Source organism: Myxocyprinus asiaticus, chromosome 32, assembly GCF_019703515.2.
Source record: "Myxocyprinus asiaticus isolate MX2 ecotype Aquarium Trade chromosome 32, UBuf_Myxa_2, whole genome shotgun sequence".
Taxonomy (NCBI): Eukaryota; Metazoa; Chordata; class Actinopteri; order Cypriniformes; family Catostomidae; genus Myxocyprinus; species Myxocyprinus asiaticus.
Window position 1 is genome coordinate 11032645 of NC_059375.1, and position 24883 is coordinate 11057527.

General features: G+C 40.5%; 1 protein-coding gene across 10 annotated transcripts in view; it reads right to left on the reverse strand.

Annotated features, from left to right (window-relative positions):
* Positions 1-500: 500 nt before the first annotated feature.
* Positions 501-24883, reverse strand: part of LOC127422885 (phosphatidylcholine:ceramide cholinephosphotransferase 1-like) — a 51132-nt gene continuing 26749 nt past the window's right edge. For 2 of the 10 annotated variants that reach the window (XM_051666697.1, XM_051666698.1), the window contains exons 2-8: positions 17296-17351; positions 16803-16967; positions 15776-16577; positions 14176-14293; positions 3184-3337; positions 2824-2990; positions 501-1616 (exon numbers count right to left, since the gene is read on the reverse strand). In XM_051666697.1, the coding sequence (XP_051522657.1) occupies positions 1443-1616; positions 2824-2990; positions 3184-3337; positions 14176-14293; positions 15776-16383 (1221 nt within the window). In that variant the 5' untranslated portion in view covers positions 16384-16577; positions 16803-16967; positions 17296-17351 and the 3' untranslated portion in view covers positions 501-1442. Of the gene's footprint in view, positions 1617-2823; positions 2991-3183; positions 3338-14175; positions 14294-15775; positions 16578-16802; positions 21467-24883 lie in introns of those variants that run through there. The other 8 variants (XM_051666705.1, XM_051666706.1, XM_051666701.1 and 5 more) reach the window with 7 other exon arrangements.

Sequence of the window (24883 nt, forward strand, 5' to 3'; positions counted from 1 at the left end):
AACAACATGACAAAACATGATTCCATATTCAACAGAGTGAAGTACTAAATACAATGGCAAAACATAAATAAATACATTTACAATAATGGAAAAATGGTTAAGGACATCTGAAATAGCATTGAAGACACAGTCATGGAAAGCCACTAACAGGACTGTTACATTCGGGTGACAATGATAATTTGATGGTTCTATTTCAAGCATATGTAGTACTACAGTTCAGCAGATGGTAGTTACGACCACCATGAATATAACTGATCCAAGTCCAAAACACTGACATTGTCTTTAAACAAACAAATACATTGTTACACATGACTGCCAGAATACTGTTAAATCTGAAAAATTAAGGCACTGAGGATCATTAGATTATCTGAACATATATTCACCTTCTGTTGCTTTTTTTAAGTACAAAAAAATAAAGCAGTAATTTGGAAAATAAAAATCAGATCCATAGAAACATTCTCTGACCAAATGACAAGAAAAATGACATTTCAAAATGTGTGAAAAAAAAAAAAAAAAAACATTTTGAAAAGATGGCTTTCTGCCTGTAAACAGGGGCAAACATAATTAGGTTACACATAGTCAAGTCAATAACTTGGCATTTAGCTAGCTGGCTCTTGCAGTCTTGAATATGAATGTGCATTTGTTGGTGCGATTCACTTCTTTGGGGCCTGTTGTGCGATGCAGGATGATGATCTGGACAAATGTGAGCCCAACTGCACAACCAGAGAGAACAACATAACTTGCCTATCATCACTAGCTGTGTTTGGCTTGGTTTCATGTAAACCATTATCCTAAAGCAAATGGAATAGTTCACCCAAAAGTTTAAATTCTGTCATTATTTACTCATCGTCATGTCGTTTCAAACCATGTTACTTTTTCCATGGAACACAAATGGTGAATTTTTAAGAGAATATCCAGACAGCTCTTTTTCACATAATGAAAATGAATGAGGACTTAAGCCATCAAGCTCCAGAATGGCAAAAAAGCAGCATAAAATATCATATTATAAAATTGTGCTATATTCCAGGTATTCTGAATACATATTATAGCTAAAGATAGGCTACTTTAATGGTGCTTTGTGTCCTTTTTGAAACTTGAAAGCTTCAGTTCCCACTCAATGCATATGTACTGAAAATAATTCATACAGGTCTGGAACAATATGAGTAAACTGCAAAACAATATTAGTTTAGTAAGAACCATTCCTTTAAACTTAGCCCTATACAAACTGTATATGATAAGCTTTACATCCAAGGTCCAAAAATAAATCCAGTGAGGAATGAGATGCTTTGGATGACTAGTCTGTTAGACGGAGACTCATAGCAGAGTGTTAAAGGGTTTAGTTCCAATTTCAGGCCAACTTCAGATTTTTGTGTTCTGGCACTTCAGGCGCACGTTTTGGAGACCAACGTCCACATGGACTTGGAGGGATTGCATGTTCCTGGTCAGTCTGAGTCTATCCGCGTGTACTTCACGTGACCCCACTTCAGCAATCGCCATGAGAAGGGCTTCTGATAGCTACGAGGTACGAAGGCAGGAACATTCTTTTCCAGGTACTGGAAAAATCTGTACCACCACACGTGGGTGAAATAATTGGTCTGGGATGTTACTTTGAGTGCCTACAAAATGAAGATGAAGGGGGTTAGAAATGCACTGAACATATTTACTAAAATTGAAACATTCAGTGAACTTAAAAATGAATTTTATTAATGCAAGGAAAACTTTTCCACGCAATTAAATAAAGCCTTTTTAACACACTATATATACACAGCACACACACACTCACACACATATACATACATATGTTTAAACAGATTTGTTAAGGTCTTGCTGTACAAACAAATTCAGTTATGTGTACCTGAAATTTGGGATTGTTCCCAAATCAATTAAACGTTATTACAAATTAAGTTGTGACAAAATGTTCGAGCATTGTGTTTCAAGCTCATATTAATAAAGTCAATTTAAAAGGTACACTACAGAATTCTAGACTCTCCATTGACCTCTGTGGTTAAAATATAAAACAGTTACTTAAAAAACAAAACAAAAGTTCCCCCGCAAGTAACTTTTATGTCAGTTCCGCGCAGATGAATCTGATGGTTTGAGGTACACTCGTGGTTGCCTGCACCATTTCAGAGGAGATCTGACTAGCTACACCAAGAGTCAATGATAGTAAGTGCTAAAAGACGTATCTTTTTTGGGGGGGATTTTTCTCCCCTTTTCTCCACAATTTGGCATGCCCAATTCCCAATGCATTCAAAAGTCCTCATGGTGGCATAGTGGCTCACCTCAATCCGGGTGGTTTAGGACGAATCTCAGTTGCGTCCGCGTCTGAGACGTCAATCCATGCATCTTATCACGTGGCTTGTTGAGCATGTTACCACGGAGACATAACGCATGTGGAGGCTTCACGCTATTCTCCGCGGCATCCATGTACAACTCGCCACAAGCCCCACCGAGAGCGAACCACATTATAGCGACCACGAGGAGGTTACCCCAACGTGACTCTACCCACCCAAGCAACTAGGCTAATTGGTTGCTTAGGAAGCCTGACTGGAGTCACTCATCACACCCTGGATTCGAACTTGCGACTCCAGGTGTGGTAGTCAGCGTCTTTACTTGCTGAGTATAATCATTATTGTAGGCTTCCTGTAGTGATTTTATGATTTTTATTTATTGGCTCAATAATGGTATGTCCATTTTGCATGAAAAATTAAATGAGATCCTCTGTAGTGTCCTTTTAACAAGCAGCAAGAATCCATTGTTGAGTATTTGTTGACAGGGCTCTAAATGGATACAAAATGTAGTGTGCCATACAAACAGACGCACTTGTTGGTTGGCCATAGTGTGATACCACCAAAAGAGGCGTGTGGTAATGAAGTAGGCCACAACAACATCAATGGTGTAGTGGTCATGAGCAAGTAGAATGCAAAAGACTCCTATTGCACAGAGAACCCAGCAGCCCCAATGGTACCACCAGAACCTTCTAGGAGAATCTGTAAGATACAAAAAATTATTTCTTTAAAACAATTATTATTTTTTTAATAATAATATTATTAATTTCAATGACATTCACCATTTTCAGTGGGGTTTAAGTGTTTGAATACTTTTCAGGGTGACTGGATAATCAGAGCATGTGCCTTTACAGTCCACTAGGGGGCTGTGTTGCTCACAGCAGAGTTCACTCACACTCTTTCGTGAAGAGATACATGATGGTGAGCATGACAGTATGGCCACTGTATAGGTAGTCTCCGCACATGTTATGAGAGCCAGTGATGGTCAAACCGCCTCCTGCGATCATTTTCATCACCCGCCGCATCTGAGATTCCCAGTCGCCATACAGCTGCCAAGACAACCAAGGCAAGCATTAGTGCCATGACATTCTCCCTTGAATCCTTAAAGGAACAGTTCACCCAAAAATAAAAACTTGTCACTGTTTTCTCACAGTACTTTTATCATGGAACACAAAAGGATACAATTTTGAAGAATGTTTACATAGTGCCCACAGATTTCAAGCTCCATAAAACACCCAAAAGCAGTCCATGCTTTATTCCAAGTATTCTAAAGCTGCTCGGTAGCTTTATGTGTGAAGAAAAAGATAAAATATTTAAGTTGTTAATAACTATTTTTTTTAGGCTTTATGGTGTTTTTGTCCTTTTGAAAGCTTGAAAGATATGGTCACTATAAACTGTTGAAAGGGCTGTGTGAATATTTTTCCAAAAAAATAAATAGCTAATAGATATACACTACCTGTCAAAAGTTTTGAAACACTTGACTTAAATGTTTCTCATGATCTTAAAAATCTTTTGATCTGAAGGTGTATGCTTAAATGTTTGAAATTAGTTGTGTAGACAAAAATATAATTGTACCACCACATTAATTTATTTCATTATAAAACAAAAATTTAATGTAAAAAAAAAAAAACGTTTTTGAAATTGATGTCTTGGACCAAATAATAAAGAAAAGCAGACAATAAGTGCCCAACATATATGGGAACTCCTTCAATACTGTTTAAAAAGCATCCCAGGGTGATACCTCAAGAAGTTGGTTGAGAAAATGCCAAGAGTACATGTCTGCAAATTCTAGGCAAAGGGTGACTAACTTGACGATGCTAAAATATAACAGTTTTGATTTATTTTGGATTTTGTTTAGTCACAACATAATTCCCATAGTTCTATTTATGTTATTCCATAGTTTTGATGACTTTACTATTATTCTAAAATGTGAAAAAAATAAAAAATAAAAAATAAAAATAATATAATAAAGAATGAGTAAGGGTTTCAAAACTTTTGACCGTTAGAGTGTACACACGTATATATATATATATATATATATATATATATATATATATATATATATATATATATATATATATACAGGTGCTGGTCATATAATTAGAATATCATCAAAAAGTTGATTTATTTCACTAATTCCATTCAAAAAGTGAAACTTGTATATTATATTCATTCATTACACACAGACTGATATATTTCAAATGTTTATTTCTTTTAATTTTGATGATTATAACTGACAACTAAGGAAAATCCCAAATTCAGTATCTCAGAAAATTAGAATATTACTTAAGACCAATACAAAGAAAGGATTTTTAGAAATCTTGGCCAACTGAAAAGTATGAACATGAAAAGTATGAGCATGTACAGCACTCAATACTTAGTTGGGGCTCCTTTTGCCTGAATTACTGCAGCAATGCGGCGTGGCATGGAGTCGATCAGTCTGTGGCAGTGCTCAGGTGTTATGAGAGCCCAGGTTGCTCTGATAGTGGCCTTCAGCTCTTCTGCATTGTTGGGTCTGGCATATCGCATCTTCCTCTTCACAATACCCCATAGATTTTCTATGGGGTTAAGGTCAGGCGAGTTTGCTGGCCAATTAAGAACAGGGATACCATGGTCCTTAAACCAGATACTGGTTGCTTTGGCACTGTCTGCAGGTGCCAAGTCCTGTTGGAAAATGAAATCTGCATCTCCATAAAGTTGGTCAGCAGCAGGAAGCATGAAGTGCTCTAAAACTTCCTGGTATACGGCTGGTATACTTTTCCTTCTCTTCGCCTCTCTATTAATGTGCTTGGACACAGAGCTCTGTGAACAGCCAGCCTCTTTTGCAATGACCTTTTGTGTCTTGCCCTCCTTGTGCAACGTGTCAATGGTTGTCTTTTGGACAACTGTCAAGTCAGCAGTCTTCCCCATGATTGTGTAGCGTACAGAACTAGACTGAGAGACCATTTAAAGGCCTTTGCAGGTGTTTTGAGTGAATTAGCTGATTAGAGTGTGGCACCAGGTGTCTTCAATATTGAACCTTTTCACAATATTCTAATTTTCTGAGATACTGAATTTGGGATTTTCCTTAGTTGTCAGTTATCATCATCAAAATTAAAAGAAATAAACATTTGAAATATATCAGTCTGTGTGTAATGAATGAATATAATATACAAGTTTCACTTTTTGAGTGGAATTAGTGAAATAAATCAACTTTTTGATGATATTCTAATTATATGACCAGCACCTGTATATATATATATATATATATACACACATATATCCTGTGTGTTCCACAGAAAAAAACAGGTTTGGAACAACAAAATGGTGAGTAAATAATTACAGAATTTTCATTTTTAGGTGAACGATCTCTTTAATCCCTTTCATGTGGCGGCTGAGAACAAAATAACAAATAATCCATTTAAGGCACATCACAAAAACTTTGTCTGGCTCCTAGAAAATAAAGTTCTCGCAGTTTATGTCTGCACTTTCTGTCAGCAACTGCATTTAACAGGAAAGCAGTACTGCCAAGAGCGAAACATATGCTGGGCTTGACAATAAATGTTTCCCACAGGTCCTGATGTGCGGATTTCCTGCCTTGTGTAGCTAGAGTGTACTCATCGCCTCACATCCGCCCCTTTGAGTCACACACTGAAAGGACCACTAGTGTTCTAGCAACATGACAACAGAGAGCAGACACAATAAACAATACTTTGATTTCATAATAAAATTGCTCATTCTTCTGGTGGGTGCAGTGTTTGCCATAGCAAAAGATACTGTCAACATGGAAGCCCCAAAATAAATCTTTCCATAGTTACCCATTCATTCTATCCACCATTTTTCCTGAACACGAAGGGTTCTACGATTTGACCGTTTTCAACTTCCGGTCTTTTGTGTTTTCATTTGCATCGGCGTATATTCTTAGCAGGTAATGTAATGTTTAAGGTATTATATTTGTAAAAATGTGTCAAAAAAACATGATGATCTACACAGAGACGAGATGACTTTTTTTTTTATAGACAGTGCCTCACATGAGTGTGTATGACATGAAGAGATGGTCAGAGATAAGTTATGTAGATATCATTAATTATTCTGAGTTATGACAGCCAACAAAGGCACAAGTTGAGCTAGCCAGTGGTTGTTCAGGAAAACATCCTGGTTACTTGCGTAACCTCTGTTCCTTGATGGAGGGAACGAGACGTTGTGTCGATGTAGTGATACTAGGGGTCACTCTTGGGAGCCCGAAAAACACCTCTGGTCTTTGATAAAATGCCAATGAAAATTGGCGAGTGGTATTTGCATACCACTCCCCCGGACATACGGGTATAAAAGGAGCTGGTATGCAACCACTCATTCAGGATTTGTGCTGAGAAGCCGAGACAAGGTCCCGGCCATTTCAGCGGGTAGTTCAGCATTGTGGCAGGAGGGGAAGATACCATGGAGACCACACATGGTCTTGCCGAGCTTTGTCGGAAGTATATTATGTGGAGAAGTCCCATGGTAGGTCCTACCCTACGGGGGGAGTAGTTTCTACAAGTATGGTGACTGGGGCAAGGAAGCCCAAGGAAGATGCAGTTTACCAACAGGGAAACGAATTAACGGAAGATATACGTCACATGGGGTTACCTATGGGGAACCACCACATGCGGAGCACCTACCCCAGTACAGGGCTTAGTTAGCACATGTACTGAGCCGGCAGAGAGTTTCTCCGCAAACTCGTCTGCCACAGGGCTCGGAGGAAATCATCCAGGGAACACAGTTTGTGAACACTCCTGGGAGTCAACAGCACACGTCTTCAGCTCAGGGGAGGTGAAAGGCACTATGCGCAAGCGATACACCCAGCCAGCTGTCTCAGACTTACCTGCTTGTGCCTGCCACTATACGGGACGAAACCGGTTCCACCTGGAAATTGTAGAACCTCACAAAGGTGTTGGGTGTTGCCCAGCCCGCTGCTCTGCAAATGTCTGTTAGAGAGGCAGCACTCGTCAAGGCCCAGGAGGCCGCTACACCCCTGGTTGAATGGGCTTGTAGCCCTGCTGGGGGCAGCACATCCTGGGCGTTATATGCCATTTTTATGGTGTCAATGAGCCAGTGGGTGATCCTCTGCTTGGAGACAGCACTTCCTTTCCGCTGTCCACCAAAGCAGACAAAGAGCTGCTCAGAGACTCTAAAGCTCTGTGTGTGATCCAAATAGATGCGTAAAACATGCACCAGACACAGCAACGTCAGGGCTGGGTCTGCCTTCTCCTGGGGCAGCACTTGCAGGTTCACCACCTGGTTCCTAAAACGGGTCATGGGAACCTTGGGCACATAGCCCGGTCCAAGAGAACGCTTGCAGGTCTCCTACCCTCTTGATGGAAGTGAGCGCAGTCAGGAGGGCAGTCTTCAAAGAGAGTGCCTTAAGCTCAGCTGACTGCAGGGGCTCAAAGGGGGCTCTTCGTAGACCCTGAAGAACTACAGAGAGGTCCCATGAGGGAACGAGGTGCGGTCTGAAGGGATTCAGCCTCCTGGCGCCTCTCAGAAACCTGATGATCAGGTCGTGCTTCCCTGTGACAGCACGTCCACTGCAGTGTTGAGGTCGCCCGGGATGTGAGTGAAACCTCCACAGGGCGAGCAGAATTGCCAGCATCTCGAGGCAGTTGATGTGCCAACGTAGCCACGGGCCCATCCATGAGCCAGCGGCTGCGTGACCATTGCATACAGCGCCCCAGCCCATTTTGGAGGCGTCTGTCGTAACCACAACGTGCCTGGAGACCTGTAGAAACGTGAGGTCGGTCCAAGGGCTGAAGAGATGGTGACAGATCGGCGTGATGGCCACGTGATGTGCCCCCTGGCGCCATGCCCATCTCGGGACTCGACTCTGTAGTCAGTGCTGAAGCAGTCTCATATGCATCAACCAGAGCGGAGTGGCCACCGCTAAGGATGCCCTATGCCCCAGGAGCCTCTAAAACAGTTTCAGTGGAACCGCTGTCTTCTGTCTAAATGCCTTCAAACAGGTCAGCACCGACTGTGCGCGCTCGTTCGTGAGGTGCAACGTCAATGAGACTGAGTCCAACTCCAAGCCGAGAAAAGAGATGCTCTGAACCTGGAGGAGCTTGCTCTTTTCCCAGTTGACCCGAAGCCCTAGTCGGCTGAGATGCGAGAGCACCAGGTCCCTGTGTGCACACAACACATCACGAGAGTGAGCTAGGATTAGACAATCATCGAGATAGTTGAGGATGCGTATGCCCACTTCCCTTAACGAGGCAAGGGCTGCCTCTGCGACCTTCATGAAGATGCGAGGGGACAAGGTCAGGCCGAAAGGGAGGACCTTGTACTGATACGCCCAACCCTCGAATGCAAACCGCAGGAAGGGTCTGTGTCGAGGTAGAATCGAGACGTGGAAGTATGCGTCCTTCAGGTCTACCACCGCATACCAATCTTGATGCCAGATGCTCGCTAGAATGTGTTTTTGTGTCAGATTGGCCGCAACCCATCGGCTTTCTTCGGTACAATGAAGTAGGGGCTGTAAAACCCCTTCTTCATCTCGGCCGGAAGGACAGGCTCAATCGCATCCTTCCGAAGGAGGGTAGCAATCTCCGCGTGCAAGGTAGCAGTGTTCTCACCCTTCACCGAGGTGAAGTGGATGCCGCTGAACCTGGACGGACACCTGGCGAACTGAATCGCGTAGCCGAGTCGGACGGTCCAGACCAGCCAAAATGAAAAGGCAACAAAAGATTCTCCTCCCGGCCCTCCACCGGGGGATGGAGTGGTCTGCTTACCAGCGCCAAAGCAGTGGGTTTCGTCGTCCCTGGGTCACCCGTCTCGGGGCGCTTCGAAGCCTTTCACGGGTTCTTGGCGGCTGGCCATGAGATGGGTGGCGTCTGCTTCCTGCGGTGGGCTCCACGCCAGGGCCGGGCTGCAGGGGCGGGCTGCGGCAGAGCCGGTGCAGTCACCGCAGGGGGACGCCCTTGGCAACGAGCAGGCGGGGTGCGGGATCTTGAGCCGCGCCCGGGCAGGATATGCCAGATAGCCTCCGTCTGCTGCTTCACCACTGAGAACTGCTGGGCAAAGTCCTCGATGGTATCGCCGAATAGGCCAACCTGGGAAATGGGGGTACCAAGGAACCATGCCTTGTCGGCCTCTCCCATCTCGACCAGGTTGAGCCAAAGGTGGTGCTCCTGGACCACCAAGGTGGACATCGCCCGCCCGAGAGACCGCCCGTGACCATGACGCGCAGCTCCTGCATCAATTCCGGGCCAGAACTACCCTTGTGCAGTTCCTTTAGCGCCTTGGCTTGGTTGACTTGCAGGAGAGCCATGGCGTGCAGAGCAGAGACGGCTTGTCCAGCGGCACTGTAGGCTTTGGCCGTCAGGGACGACATAAACCTACAGGCCTTGGACGGGAGCTTTGGGTGCCTATGCCAGGTGGCGGCGCTCTGCGGGCATAGGTGCACCGCGAGCGCCTTATCCACCGGGGAAATCGCCGAATAGCCCCTGGCCGCCCCACCATCGAGGGTAGTGAGGGCGGGGGAGCTGAACTTCTGACCACCATCAGAAGTTGAGAGATAATGACCGCAACCAGGAATAACACACAAATGGAAGGCATCTTTAAAAAGACGTTCCGTGTGTGCCGCTCTTTTAGAGAAATATACTCTTATTTCTGCCGAAGCACCCAGGGGCGTTCTCTGCAGTGCACCGGTGCAGAGGAGGGAGAAGCCGCTGAAATGCGTCATCAGATCCAACAGAAGTGAATGAACAGTCAGCTCAATGAACATCGACCGTTCGGCTCCGAAGAGAAAATCTGAATGAGTGGTTGCATACCAGCTCCTTTTATACCTGTATGTCTGGGGGAGTGGTATGCAAATACGACTCACCAATTTTCATTGGCCTTTTATCAAAGACCAGAGGTGTTTCTGGCTCCCAAGAGTGACCCCTAGTGTCACTACATCGACACAATGTCGAGTGAGTGACAGATAGGGAACTGTGGATATGAAAAAAAAAGCCAATTAAATAAAATAAGCTAAAAAAACAAACAAACAAATAAGCAATTTAGCAAAAATATGTGGAATGACATGTTCCTGTCAAGAAAAAAATAAATAAATCTGAAACCAGACTAAGCTTATGTGCTGGTCTTAGTGAAAAATAAATAAATAAATAAATACAATTAAATAAATAAATAAATAAATAATTGATCTGGATTTTTTTGCTTTTCAAAAACACGTCCATTTTGTAGTGTTTTCTTCTAAACATAGCAGATCTACTTAATATTAATCTTTATTTTACCCCTAGATAAAGGTAACTATGGCATTTGTATGATATTAGTTTTTTTCCCCCATGCTAAACCACACCTCCAGTATATGATTTGTTAATGACTGCATCCATAAGGAACTGCTATCAACAAATTCACAGGATGTATTCAAGGAACAATAAGAAAAATGCCATAAAAAGTTCTGAGAATTATAATTAAGCACCATATTCCTCAATATAAATAGTTTTTTTTCCTTCTATAAATTGTATATTGAAGGAAAGCTAAATGAAAATAGCACACTTCATATTTTCCATGAACGGCTTTCCATTCAATATGAAATGTTTCTTTGTGAACTCTGATCCAAGAACATTTATAGTCAATCACAAATACTTTACATTAACTGTTCAAAACATGGATGGGTCACCTCAGATATCTTGTCACAAACTGGAAAGGTTTGGGGATGAAAGTTCATAGAAACTTAAATGGAAATTCTAACAATGTCATTCATGGTATGACAAGACAATGTCTTGTCTGTAAAATAATTTAAATGGACAAGGCTTTAAAGAACTACTCTGTGTTATAATTTTTTTTAAATATATATATATAGAGAGAGAGAGAGAGAGAGAGAGAGAGAGACAGAGAGAGAGAGAGAGAGAGAGAGACAGAGAGAGAGAGAGAGAGAATTTTTGCATTGAGATTTTCATGGCAATTAAGTCTCATTCTACTTAATGTAATGCGAGAACAAATAATTATATACTATTGAAATTGTAAAAAAAAAAAAAAAATTAAAAAATTATATATATATATATCATGGCAGTATTTGATTCTTTTCATTTATGCTGATTTTATTTATTTTTAAAATGTGTCCAGGCAGGATGTTTGTAAATTTTACGCATTTCGTTAATGAGTATTTTTGGGGAAAAGTTGGTAAACTGTCATGAAAGTTATGTCACAATGCAACAAATCTTAACAACCTTAAAATAGGCCTTACTTTCTTTTCCACTTGATTTTGGTGTAGAATATGACCCAGACATTTCATTGTGACATTCACTCTGTCAGAACCTGAACAACACATGACTTTTGGTTATTAGAGCTGTCAGAATTAACGTGTCAATGCATGCGATTACTTTAAAAGTTTAACGCGTTCATTTTATTAATCGTGATTAATGCATTTATGTTAATACAGCATAAACACAGGGCAGAAACTCTGTAATGTGTCTGCCCGGAGTCATTACATTGATGCACATCACAACACACAAACACAACAGCGCTTCTGTGTCAATGATAAAATGGAGAAAGGACCTCTTAATGCTATTTGATGTATTTTTCAGCCTATGTAAGGAGCATTTTAATTATCACAGAAGCACGTCATGACTTAACTATCACCAAAACAGACACATTTGTCTGCAAGCGCTTTTCATGTGGATTTCAAAGTGATGCTCGACGCTGGCGCCCTGATGCGAATCATGAACCCAGCTTCAAGATTCATGATGTATGAAAGCGGATAGCACAGAGGAGGGTTTAAGAGATTTAATGCCCATTACGATGCAAATGGAACCTATGTGGGGACTAGATCTTTCAATTAGTCAAACTCCCCATTAGTTGGTGCCAAATGGGCTGGTTTGAGTAGTTCTGCAACTGCTAAACTCCTGGGATTTTCACACACAGCAGTCTCTAGAATTTACTCAGAATGGTGCCAAAAACAAAAAACATCCAGAGAGCGGCAGTTTTGTGGAAGGAAACACCTTGTTGATGAAAGAGAGAATGGCCAACTGGTTTGAACTGAAAGTCTATGGTAACTCAGATAACCAATCTGTACAATTGTGGTGAGAACAATAGCATCCCAGAATACTATTCTGTGATGCGGGATGGCGCTGTTTTGGCAGCACGAGGGGGGGCCTACACAATATTAGACAGGTGGTTATAATGTTGTGGCTGATCGGTGTATATATAGTGTCAATTCTTTCTTTGTGTAGAATTTGGGGGTAAGCCGGTCTCAATGAAACCCGCCTCCTCAGCAGCACTTGTCTATTTCTGATTCAGGGCATCTTATGTAAACTCAGCAAAAAAAGAAACGTCCTCTCACTTTCAACTTCTTTTATTTTCAGCAAACTTAACATGTGTAAATATCTGTATGAACATAAAAAGATTCAACAACTAAGAAGTAAACTGAACAGGTTTCACAGACATGCGACTAACAGAAATGGAATAATGTGGCCCTGAACAAGGGGTGGGGGGGGGGGGGGGGTTCAAAATCAAAAGTAACAGTCAGTATCTGGTGTGGCCATCAGCTGCATCATGGACTGCACGAGATTTGCCAGTTCTTGCTGTGAGATGTTACCCCACTCTTCCACCAAGCACTTGCAAGTTCCCAGACATTTCTGGGGGGAATGGCCCTAACCCTCACCCTCTGATCCAACAGGTCCCATACGTGCTCAAGTGGATTGAGATCCGGGCTCTTCACTGGCCATGGCATTCTGACACACTGACATTCCTTGAAGGAAATCACGCACAGAACAAGCAGTATGGCTGGTGGCGTTGTCATGCTGGAGGATCATGTCAGGATGAGCCTGCAGGAAGGGTACCACATGAGGGAGGAGGATGTCTTCCACAGCGCTGAGACTGCCTGCAATGACAACAAGCTCAGTCCGGTGATGCTGTGACACACCGCCCCAGACCATGATGGACCCTCCACCTTCAAATCGATCCCGCTCCAGAGTATAGGCCTCGGTGTAACGCTCATTCCTTCAACGATAAACGCGAGTCAGACCGTCGCCCCTGGTGAGACAAAACCGCGACTCATCAGTGAAGAGCACTTTTTGCCAGTACTGTCTGGTCCAGCGAAGGAGGGTTTGTGCCCATAGGTGACGTTGTTGCCGGTGATGTTTGGTAAGGACCTGCCTTACAACAGGCCTACAAGCCCTCAGTCCAGCCTCTCTCAGCCTATTGTGGACAGTCTGAGCACTGATGGAGGGATTGTGCGTTCCTGGTGTAACTCGGGCAGTTGTTGTTGCCATCCTGTACCTGTCCCGCAGGTGTAATATTCGGACCGATCCTGTGCAGGTGTTGTTACACGTGGTCTGCCACTGTGAATATGATCAGATGTCCTTCCTGTCTCCCTGTAGCGCTGTCTTAGGCGTCTCACTGTACAGACATTGCAATTTATTGCCCTGGCCACATCTGCAGTCCTCATGCCTAAGGCAAGTTCACACAGATGAGCAGGGACCCTGGGCATCTTTCTTTTGGTGTTTTTCAGAGTCAGTAGAAAGGTCTCTTTAGTGTCCTAAGTTTTTATAACTGTGACCTTAATTGCCTACCGTCTGTAAGCTGTTAGTGTCTTAACGACCGTTCCACAGATGCATGTTCATTAATTGTTTATGTTTCATTGGACAAGCATGGAAAACATTGTTTAAACCCTTTACAATAAAGATCTGTAAAGTTATTTGGATTTTTACAAAATTATCTTTAAAATACAGTGTCCTGAAAAAGGGACGTTTCTTTTTTGAGTTTATGTCTAATTGTGCAGCAACAGCATGTCTTATGACTGAACTGTTAATAAGTTCTGGCCAACAAAACTGCCTGCAATCAACATTAACTGACTATACTTTGTCATTGGTATGAGAATAAGAGTGGTAAGTCGAAAAAAAAAGGTGTTAAGTGTTTAGATTGTGTCTTTTACCTTGGGAGAGCATTTGAAGTGCATACCAGGCACTGGCAGAGTAGTGATGTACATTGTGATGCATCTGTAGAGGTAGAGTGTCCCGACTATGAAAAAGAACCGTCGAATAATAATAGATCTGTGAAAGGAATATATTGTGGTTTAATGTAAATCGCAAACCACAGTCCTGACACAATGAAATATTCACAAAAGAATCTCCAGCTATCTTACATATGCTGTATGACATACAATGGCCAAAAAAAAGTTTTTGGACACTTTGACACTTAAGCTTTAAGTGTGTATTTCTGCACTGCCGAATGGAATTGAACGCAACAGTCTGGTTCCAGAAGTGAAAATCCTAATGATTTCCATAGACGAATTGATTTTCAACGATAACTTCCAAACCATTAAAGACAGACCTACCATGAGCTCCAAAGTTGTTAATCGATGGTATATGCCTCAGCTGAAACCATCAGACTGCGTCATTTCAACTTCATTGTTTAAAAGTCATGTTTGATAGCAGAATTCCTGTTAAACAAGTACATTACCCGTGGTCCAGCACAGAAAGCTTCACCAATCAGAGAACCATGGCCAACAAAACCCACGAAACGAGCCCACTCCAATGACGTAATTGGCTTCGGTCTCCCTTCATCCTTAAATTACTTATATATTTGTACATATCAGAATATATTCACCTCAGAGTTGTTTTGGTTTGGTTCATCGTTTACAACTATGGAGGATTTTATGAAAAGCCTATGCAAAAAATGAATAGGAAAAATAATTCCAAAACCCAGATGGCTGAAGAAAGTGAAAAAGTCCCCAACTCACATCAGTGGTGTTTTGTCGAGCTGAACACATTTCTGTCTGCATCCCACAAGACGACAAGGAACACCCACTACATGACATGGCCACTCCAAGTTATGCCCTCCTTGGATCATGAAACCAATTCTATTGACTAAAATAACTTTTAAAATCCTATGTAATCGCTGTATGATTCATGTTGCCTTAACTATGTACATTTGACAAAGAATAACATTGATATGTCTTTTATATGTCATATATCATAATGTTTGTGGTTAGGGTTAGGTTTAGGGGTAGGGATAGGTGTAGATGTATGTGTAGGGTTGCTGTGGGACTCTTTAGCAAGGGGACTTAATTGTAGAAGGAGTGCGTTGTTGTCGGTGTGTCTTTTAGTAGTCTTGCAGGATGCAGACAGACCTTTCTCAGCTGAATGGGTCGCCCAAAAGAGGCGACCCGTAAAGGCCACAGACACACAGCATTTACAGTTTTTGAGAAAATTAACGACAAATTTCTTACCAATAGTTGTCTCTGCATATAATAAAATATAAATGCTTTTATGCTAAATCCCAACACGTGATGTTAGACCTCGTCTTGAAACCAATTTCACTTTTCTGAGCCATTTTAAAATTACTTTTAACCAACTGATCTCAGTGATTTTTAGTGGCTGTATGAAATCTGTATGAAGTTTACACAGGTGTCTTAGTGGAAAGGCATTCTTAAATTTTTAAATGTTGCTTAAATGTCCAAATATTTTTTGACAGGTATTTTGAAATCCAGTAATACACTTATGTACAGTATATGATATTCAGTAGCCACTTACTTATGTTTTAAGAGACTCCACTGTATAATCCACAAGACCATGAGAATCATTCCATTAACCTCACATATAGAGAAAGCCCACTCCACTCGGTCAAAAAAGTCAAAGAACTTGTCTGGGAGTGGTGGAGTTGCCTCCTTAGGAGGCACACGTTCATGGACAACAGAAATGATGATGGTGGTAAAGATGAAGCAGCATAAGGCATAAACGAAGGCCATGGCAGTCTTTCCCCATTCTGTTGGGAACTGTGGAGAAGCTGGTTCTGGTATGGGAATCTGCACCAGTTCCTTATGGAAGCCATTCACCATGCCATTCCGATGAGCCTTGCCAGCACTCCCAGCATTCCCGTCATGATTCAAGATCCCATTGGCATGTCCGTTCTTGTGCACGTCAATGTGATGCACGATTTTAAGAGTCTCAACTTTGTCCAGGAGCTGCCTCCCACCATCCGATGTGACCCTGGAAAGTGGTGGTCTCTTGAAATCATCAGTAGTAAGATTTAACAAAGCCGGTCCATCGCAGTTCTGCAAAGGTTCCGAGTACTCCTGCAACCCCTGATCCTTAAGCCAAAGAGAAACTTCCTCCCCCGACCACGACACTACTTTATTCATGTCAACTGTTGTGATTGTAGAACCGTAATGGAGAATCAGACATAGGCATATGCTGCTATATAACACAAAGTTCTTCTTCAACCATGGTGCTCATTACATGTAAAAAGCTGGCCAGTGCTTGCTCACAAGTTCCAGATGTGCAATCCAAATATGACGTATGATCTTGCCTATGATCAGTCGCATAAACTTCTGTTCTGTAACAGAAAGGACAAAAACAGAATTAGCCTACTTTAAGAGCAATCTGCTCTGGGCTTGTTGGACTTTGGCCCATGTTTTTTGGTGCCACATTTTCAAGTATGCTGCAACTTGTATTGACAGTAACAAGTTTGGACATTACCTACACTTTATTATTACTATTTTTCACATTTTATACTGTAATAATGGTAAGGTCATCAAAACTATGAAATGGAAGATCTTACAATTTGGGTTGTTCAAAGTAGCCAATCTTTGTCTGTGGAACATTTGGTAATTTTCTTTACCGACTTCATAAGGAATCCACCTGAGATGCTTTTTAAACAGTATTGAAGGAGTTCCCATGTACAGTATGCTGAAGACTTGTTGGCCACTTTTCCTTCACCATCCAACTTGATAAAAAAAAACAAAAAAAAAAACGCAGTTTTGTGAAAGAGATTAATTGTAAAATGTACTGTACAATTGTCAATAAAACTACTTTCAAGCATAATAGCATAAAACTTTAGATCAAAATGTTAGATAATGAGAAACATAACTGCGGTCAAATGGTAGTGTACATAGATTTCATACACATCTAAATAATGTTAACAAATTTGTGAAAAATTTCAATGTGCAAAGATAATTCTTACAAAGATGCAACACCCAGAAAAAAAAAAAAACTTGCTATGCCATACAGAAAAACAAGACAGCCGTTTTAAAACCACATGTAACTGTACTCACGTGTTTCACTTTGCTCCAGAGTTCAGCATAATGTCAGCATAAGTTCAGCAGAAACTCTTTAAAAGATTTTAAGGGGGAAAAAAATCCAAACTGCTTGAGATCGGAGTGAGACAGTCCACACAGCAACCATGAACTGTTATGACAGCCTGCTATATTTAATTCTTTTTTATTTACAGAAAGATGCACATTTAGTTCTTTGAAAGGCTAGAGAGCTATAGCAGAGAAACACTGATCAGGACCACATGCGTTGCCAAACTGCAAGAATTCCATGAGCTCTCCAATGTGTTTCTAAGGGTGTGGCAGGACTGTTTACATTTCTACAGCAGTAGGGGGAAGGGAACTATCTATCATGGACAACATCTGGCTTGCATTAGTGAAGATGTCTGCCATGATCTTATTGGTTGCCCTGTAGTAAGATCATCTTGACCCCGTGAAAAACTTTATCAAAGCTATTTTCACTAAAACTAATTTGAAAAATTATAAGATCAATTTTTGAATAAATTATATATTTCTCTAGATTAAATATTCCAAAACTTGCACGATGTTGCCAGGGCTTGGTAAGGTTTCTTACTGACCCAAATCACTATAATATTCTGGTAACTAGATATAGCTCGAGTCCCTCCTTCAATGCAAGTCTTTAGAATATTTTCAAGTTTTTTATCATCTGCTAGGCAAAATCATAAATCACAACATTTTGGGATGAGTTGCATACCAAAATTTAATACTTAAGGTTAGGATCTGAATCTTATTTCAATCTTTTTCAAATGTTTGTGTTGCTTGGCGCCCTTGTAGGTTGGAGTGTCCAGACATATACTTTAATCTATGTAGTATTTATGACTCAAGCCTTCATCATACGTCATACACTAGTGTGTGATTAATGGCTATAAATATTTCTATCAATAATATGAAACCGTATTCTGCATTACTTTTATTAAAAATACATGTTTGCCCTTATGACAATAGAATTACTTAACTGTTTTTTAGCCTATATTTGTGATGAACTCGCATCACATGATCCAATGTTCATTTCTATGTGAAACTGCCCTTGTCACAAACACATGAAGACACATCGACCCGATATCACGTTGAACTCGTAACAATGGACACGTTGTGACGGATGAACAGTGAAAGGGCTATGTGGCTTTATAATAGATTTGCGAGTGCCCAGGACATTTGAGTGTGCACACGCACTCTATGAGCCAGAGCAGGGAGATTTCATAGAGCAGCATATATTTGAGTGCGTGCGTTCAGTTTTGTGCGAGAACGAAGGAAATTATCGCTCGCGCAACCAGTACATGGATGCGCTCTCGCATGGTTTGCATTCGTTCACGACATTTAATAGTATTATAACGCCATAAAGCTACGGTCTATTAAGATGAACTATGGTCCATTAAGCTATAAATTCATTTTAATTTATCTTGACAATACATTTTTATTGTATTTATGTATCTTTTGATTTTACTTGGTGAATTTATCATCATTCTCCATGCTTCCCCTGACAAGCTTTGGCAGCCCCCTGTGGAGATGCACCTTGGATTTAAACGATCTCAATATTGTTTCTCTGAGATCGATCTTTTACTCCATTTGCAACCCTCTACAATGCAAGGAAATCACTCGCATAAGCGACCAAATTTCTGTTATTAGCCACTGGCTGCTAAATGTTTAAATTTCACACACTTGTGATTGAGCAGTATAGTGGTGAAGAACTTCAGGACCGAGATCCTTTCACTGCATGAAAGTAAAAGTTTCATTAGACACAATCCGTGTAATGTGTCCAAAGATGAGATCCACACAATCCATTTGTCATGGAATAAAGTCCCTTTTATTTAATGGTTGACCGATATATCTTATAGTTGCAGTAAAAAAAGGTTTAAACTGCTTGATGTCGTGAACTAGATGTGCACTTTTCAATGCGCAGTGATGATCGTCCTGAAGCGCTCTGGTTACGATGAAGCGGTTTTGTGCCGCTCTGTATTGGAACTTTTCTTATTTTATTTTTTTGCTTTGATAGTTTTGTGCAAAAAGATGCTATTAGTTATTTAGCCTATTGATTTGTTGAATATGTTTTAGCCAACATGTTAAAGTGCTGCACCTTTGTATATCCCTCTAAAAAGGCTTCTAATTGGAGTCATGTGAACATATTGGAGCCTATATACTGTCTACTGTACATCATTATCCTTAACACAGACTAGTCGACTATTCGTTAAAACAACCAAGCAACAATTTGATAATGAAAACTGGTAGTTTTGCACAAACCTAATTCATATGAGTGTTATGTATAAATTCATTATATACAAAAATATGTATATAAATTCAGTGCATGTTGCATGTTATGCACATCAGTGTCTTTGGCTGATTGCACTACTTAGAAGATGGATTTCAATCGTTTTGTAGCTGTTGGAAGCCTCAAGTTGTCTTTTTCCACCCACAACAGCAAGAGAAAGCTGCCACTGACCAAGGGAGAGCACCGCAGCACATTAATGCACACCAAACCACATGAGTAGATTCAGACTTTGAAACCGAAATAGAGGTTATAAACACTATATTATGCAGTAATGACACACACACACACACACACACACACACACACACACAAAACATCAAACAATTGTCTCCCATTAGAGATTGAACCTCCTTCCCACAATCACACGCATTTCATGAAGAATTCGGAGATGTTTCCAGGAGTGTCATAAATCTGTTTAAATATCTGCACAAGCAGTAGTGGGAGGGGGCCTTATTTCATGGGCTACAATGGTGTACATTTGCAAGAACCTTCCTTCCTGTCACAACTTCTTCAGTGACTGCAAGCTACACTGCACAAAGGTTATTTTAGCCTTGGGAAATGCTCCTTCAATTTGCTTTAACAGTAAATATAAGAGAAATTTAGGGATTAGGCAAAGTTGAATACTTTCCCAGATATATAAAACCATTTTTATGCAAAGCAGAGCAAACCAAAATAAACCAAACTAGTACGCATGCACGGAAATTAAATGAGAGTTTAACTGTGGTTTCCTACAGTTTTCTCACTCAAGTGAGCAACTTTAAATGTGAGCTCACTTCACTAGGCTTAGCTACCAATACAAAATCAGCACTAACCGATGGCTGGAATATGGGTGAGATTCTTTAAACCAGTCAGTTGACTCTGATAACCTACATATCCAAGGTGAAGGGTCGTGTCTTGAAGGTATGCCTCTCTCACCAACTTCTCACGCATGCGCATTCTGTTAAGATGCTTTTGCCTGCGCTTTTTTGCTCGCATCTCTATGTATTAATGGTGGAAAGCATTAGAAACTTCAATAATATCAATAATATAACATTATTATTATTATTTATTATTATTATTATCATCATCATAGAGTGACTATTTGCATTAAGTATAAATACCTGCCACATAATGCAGCTACTTGCAATGAAATAGTCTGGTGGAAACAAAGAAATTAAAGACAAACGCAAAGAAAAATGCAAACAAACGTGACCCCACTCAAAATATACGTCCACTGAAGTGCGGATGCAATCTTTGTTTATTAAAATATAAAGCTGCATCTGAGTGGATTAGAACCCAAGACTTCTTATACAAGGGGCAAATATGTTACTATTTGACAACCCAGTCAGACTCTCAACATCTGAGCTGACTGATGTACTTCTCCAGTGACCAACAATATCTCAAGACCGAAAGTAGCAGACATAGAGCTAAAGTTTTCAATTTTTTTATGTGAAATATTTATTTTAGAGCTTGAATTGCTCATCAACAGACAATTTAAAATAATCTTTTACGAGTGCTCCTCGTTGCGGTGCGACTTCAAATTAATGCCATGTAAGAATCTCACGAGACTGACAAGAGAGGGATCCCTTCTAGACACGACCAAGGTGAAGTGTATATTTTCTGTGCCACTAGTGGCAACAACTGGAAATGCAAAAATAATATTTGTTTTCAAATAGGTTTGCCAAACACTCCAGTCTTCTATTGGTCATCAAAACAGATAGTCCTGCCCCAAACTCATGCCATTGGTTAATCCAGTGTTGTTATGTTGGGCTGGTCAGGATGCTCAAATGAACAGAACAATGTTTTGAAAGTGCAACAGAACCACAGTGTTTACACTTTTAAGAGAAATCAACCTAAAAATGACTGACTTATAATTGTCTATCCACATTAACCTGGGATAGAGAAAAGTATTTTAACATTGAAAACATTTAAATATCAAAAGGAACACAGGAACAATACAATGTGCAATGTGTTGGTTAGTGTGACTAACACAGTACACACTTTATAATTCTAATCATAATCATATTCTTCTTTTACACACTCAACGGATGTATATTTACTAGTAGATCAATGACTAGAGTGGTTGAAGTAAAATAATTAATGCATGTGATTTATGTTTTGATTTATTTTTTTTTTAAATGCATTAAAAAAATTATTCAATTTGACATTTTAACTGTTTCGTTTTGTTTTGTGTGATTTCTAAATCTGATCGAAATCAGAATGGGAATGCAAGTGACTTCGCAAGCAAAACAACATCATTCACTTTTGTGTTACTACAAAAAATATGTGATTAATCGTGATTAAGTAATTTAATTGATCGACAGCCCTAATAAAACACATCACTTTGTATTCAGAGGGTGTTTTGAACGGCATGTGTACAGAAGCCATTGCTCCACACAGAGGCATAAAAAAGTAGATGTGGTCAATGTGGTCAAAACCCAAGGATGATCATAATCTAAAAATACGAAGCAAACCATAGCAATTTCAGTTATCGTTGCAAAAAAGAACAGCAAAAAAGATTTTTAGGGTTGAAATTTATGGTTTTTTTTATGGTTTGAGACTGGATCGAGTAGTTTTTTGGAATGCAAGCTGTTGAGAGCATTTCAGTTCCTTATTGCCCTTAAAATAAGACTAAAATAAAAGTTTATTGTGAGAAAGCTGCTTAAGACTCTAAATCGGTGTATGTGGTTACACAATGCTGATATTGGCCTTCTCTTTACTCCTGTATACATGCCGCTCGGTTGGAAAGCAGCTTTCTCCAAAGCAACGTGATTTCCCCGCGACACTTGTGTAAATAAAAAACATGGCATACAAGGAAGACTTTGCTATTTTATTACGTTACTTTGCTTTATTTCCAGATATTCCAGAGTTGTTGCCGTGTTTTCCTTAACATTCCATCGCGAACTGCAGCGGAATTGCACTGCAATAGTGAAGTTTCCCTCTTACATCGAATTCCGGGATTCCCCCAGTGTACTTGAGCGCATTCACGCTGATGTGAGGGACAGTAGTCAATATTTCAAATTGGTGTATAGAAACAGGTATGGTGTATGCGCTTTTCCCAGAAATGTAAATTATTTCCGCTGTCTTGACTTGTTATGATGTAGGGCTTCATCCTATATCGCAAGTAATCCCGTCTGTTCCACCACGCACGTTCACTCTTCAAACACCCATCAGAACATTCGCGTTTATATGGCCACTTAATCAGCGTTCTCCAGGAGAAACCCAGGTGTGTTAAACCGCTTTCTCTTAATCCCTTAAATGGAATTCTCGTTTACGTGATGTTTCAGAATGCTGCTTTCGGCAAAAACCTTGGAATAAACAGTAAACGTGTTCAATGCCAAAGTCATGGGTTCCATTCCTAGGGAACACACATACTGATAAAATGGTATGCACTGCATGTTGCTTTGAATAAGCATCTGCCAAATGCATAAATGTAAATCTTTTGTCAATATTTTTGGTGCAGCCCCATTTTTGTAGCCTTGCGTATACCTGTACACATCACAAAGAAGTCGTAGTGCGTCAAATGCATCCGTATGGTCTTGAGGTCAAATAAGTATAAGTATATGCTGAAAGGCTAGGATGCTTGACCATGAGATGTATCTGCACAGGTCTCGTGAAAAAATGTCATGACGTCACACGTTTGGTTCCGAGACGTGATGAGCACCAATGAGGTTTGATTTTATCGTCATAGCCACCAAATTAGATTTACGTGCTTTATTATTTATACAGTTTGATTTGAGAGTGAATAACTTCAATTTTGTCCGGTTCATCTCACAAAGTGATTGTATTAATTCCGAAGACTTGGAAAATATTGTATGAGTCGTATCGATTCATTTTACTGGCTTTATGTTGAAGTTGTTTTTATTTTAGCTTGACAGACCAGAGTCACTATTCACTTGCAATATAATAGGCCAAAACCCTGTGAAGACTTTTTTTTTTTTTTTTTTTATAAATGTGGTCCAATGGAGGAGCAGAAAGAGATAGCACTTGTCAGTAACTTGACATAATGGGGCTGATGTCAGGGTAATGGAACATTCAGAATCAACATTCTAGCTTCCCGTGTGATCACACTGACCTAACGTCCTACAGCAACAAAATACAAATGTGAAACTCTGTTAACGAATGGAAAATCTCATCACATATAATTCCCAAAACATTCATCCCCATTATAGCGGGTCACCTGCTCAGTCATACTACCCCATGTCCTACTATGGAACATTAACTAATATGAGTAAAGCTATACAGTTGAAGTCAGAAGTTTACATACACCTTTTTCACAATTCCTGACATTTAATCATAGAGAACATTTCCTCTCTTAGGTTAGTTAGGATCACTATTTTACTATTATTCTGAAATTTCACATTCTTAAAATAGAGAGAATTGTTTATTTCATCTTTTATTTCTTTCATCACATTCCCAGTAGGTCAGAAGTTTACATGCACTTTGTTAGCATTTGATAGCATTGCCTTTACATTTTTTTGACTTGGGTCAAATGTTTTGGGTAGCCTTCCACAAGCTTCTCACAATAAGTTGTTGGAATTTTCCTCCAGACATAAGTGGTGTAACTGAGTCAGGTTTGTAGGCCTCCTTGCTCGCACATGCTTTTTCAGTTCTGTCCACAAATTTTCTATCGGATTGAGGTCAGGGCTTTGTGATGGCCACTCCAATACCTTGACTTTGTTGTCCTTAAGCCATTTTGCCACAACATTGGAGGTATGCTTGGGGTCATTGTCCATTTGGAAGACCCATTTGTGACTGAGCTTTAACTTCATGGCTGATGTCTTGAGATGTTGCTTCAATATTTCCACATAATTTTCATTCCTCATGATGCCATCTATTTTGTGAAGTGCACCAGTCCCTCCTGCAGCAAAGCACCCCCACAACATGATGCTGCCACCCCCATGCTTCATGGTTGGGATGGTATTCTTTGGCTTGCAAGCCTCACCCTTTTTCCTCCAAACATAACAATGGTCATTATGGCCAAACAGTTCAATTTTTGTTTCATTAGACCAGAGGACATTTCTCCAGAAAGTAAGATCTTTGTCCCCATGTGCATTTGCAAACTGTACTCTGGCTTTTTCGATATAGGACTTGTTTTACTGTGGATATAGATACTTGTCTACCTGTTTCCTCCAGCATCTTCACAATGTCCTTTGCTGTTGTTCAAGGATTTATTTGCACTTTTCGCACCAAACTACGTTTATCTCTAGGAGACAGAATGCATTTCCTTCCTGAGCGGTATGATGGCTGCGTGGTCCCATTGTGTTTATACTTGCGCACTATTGTTTGTACAGATGAATGTGGTAACTTTAGGCATTTGGAAAT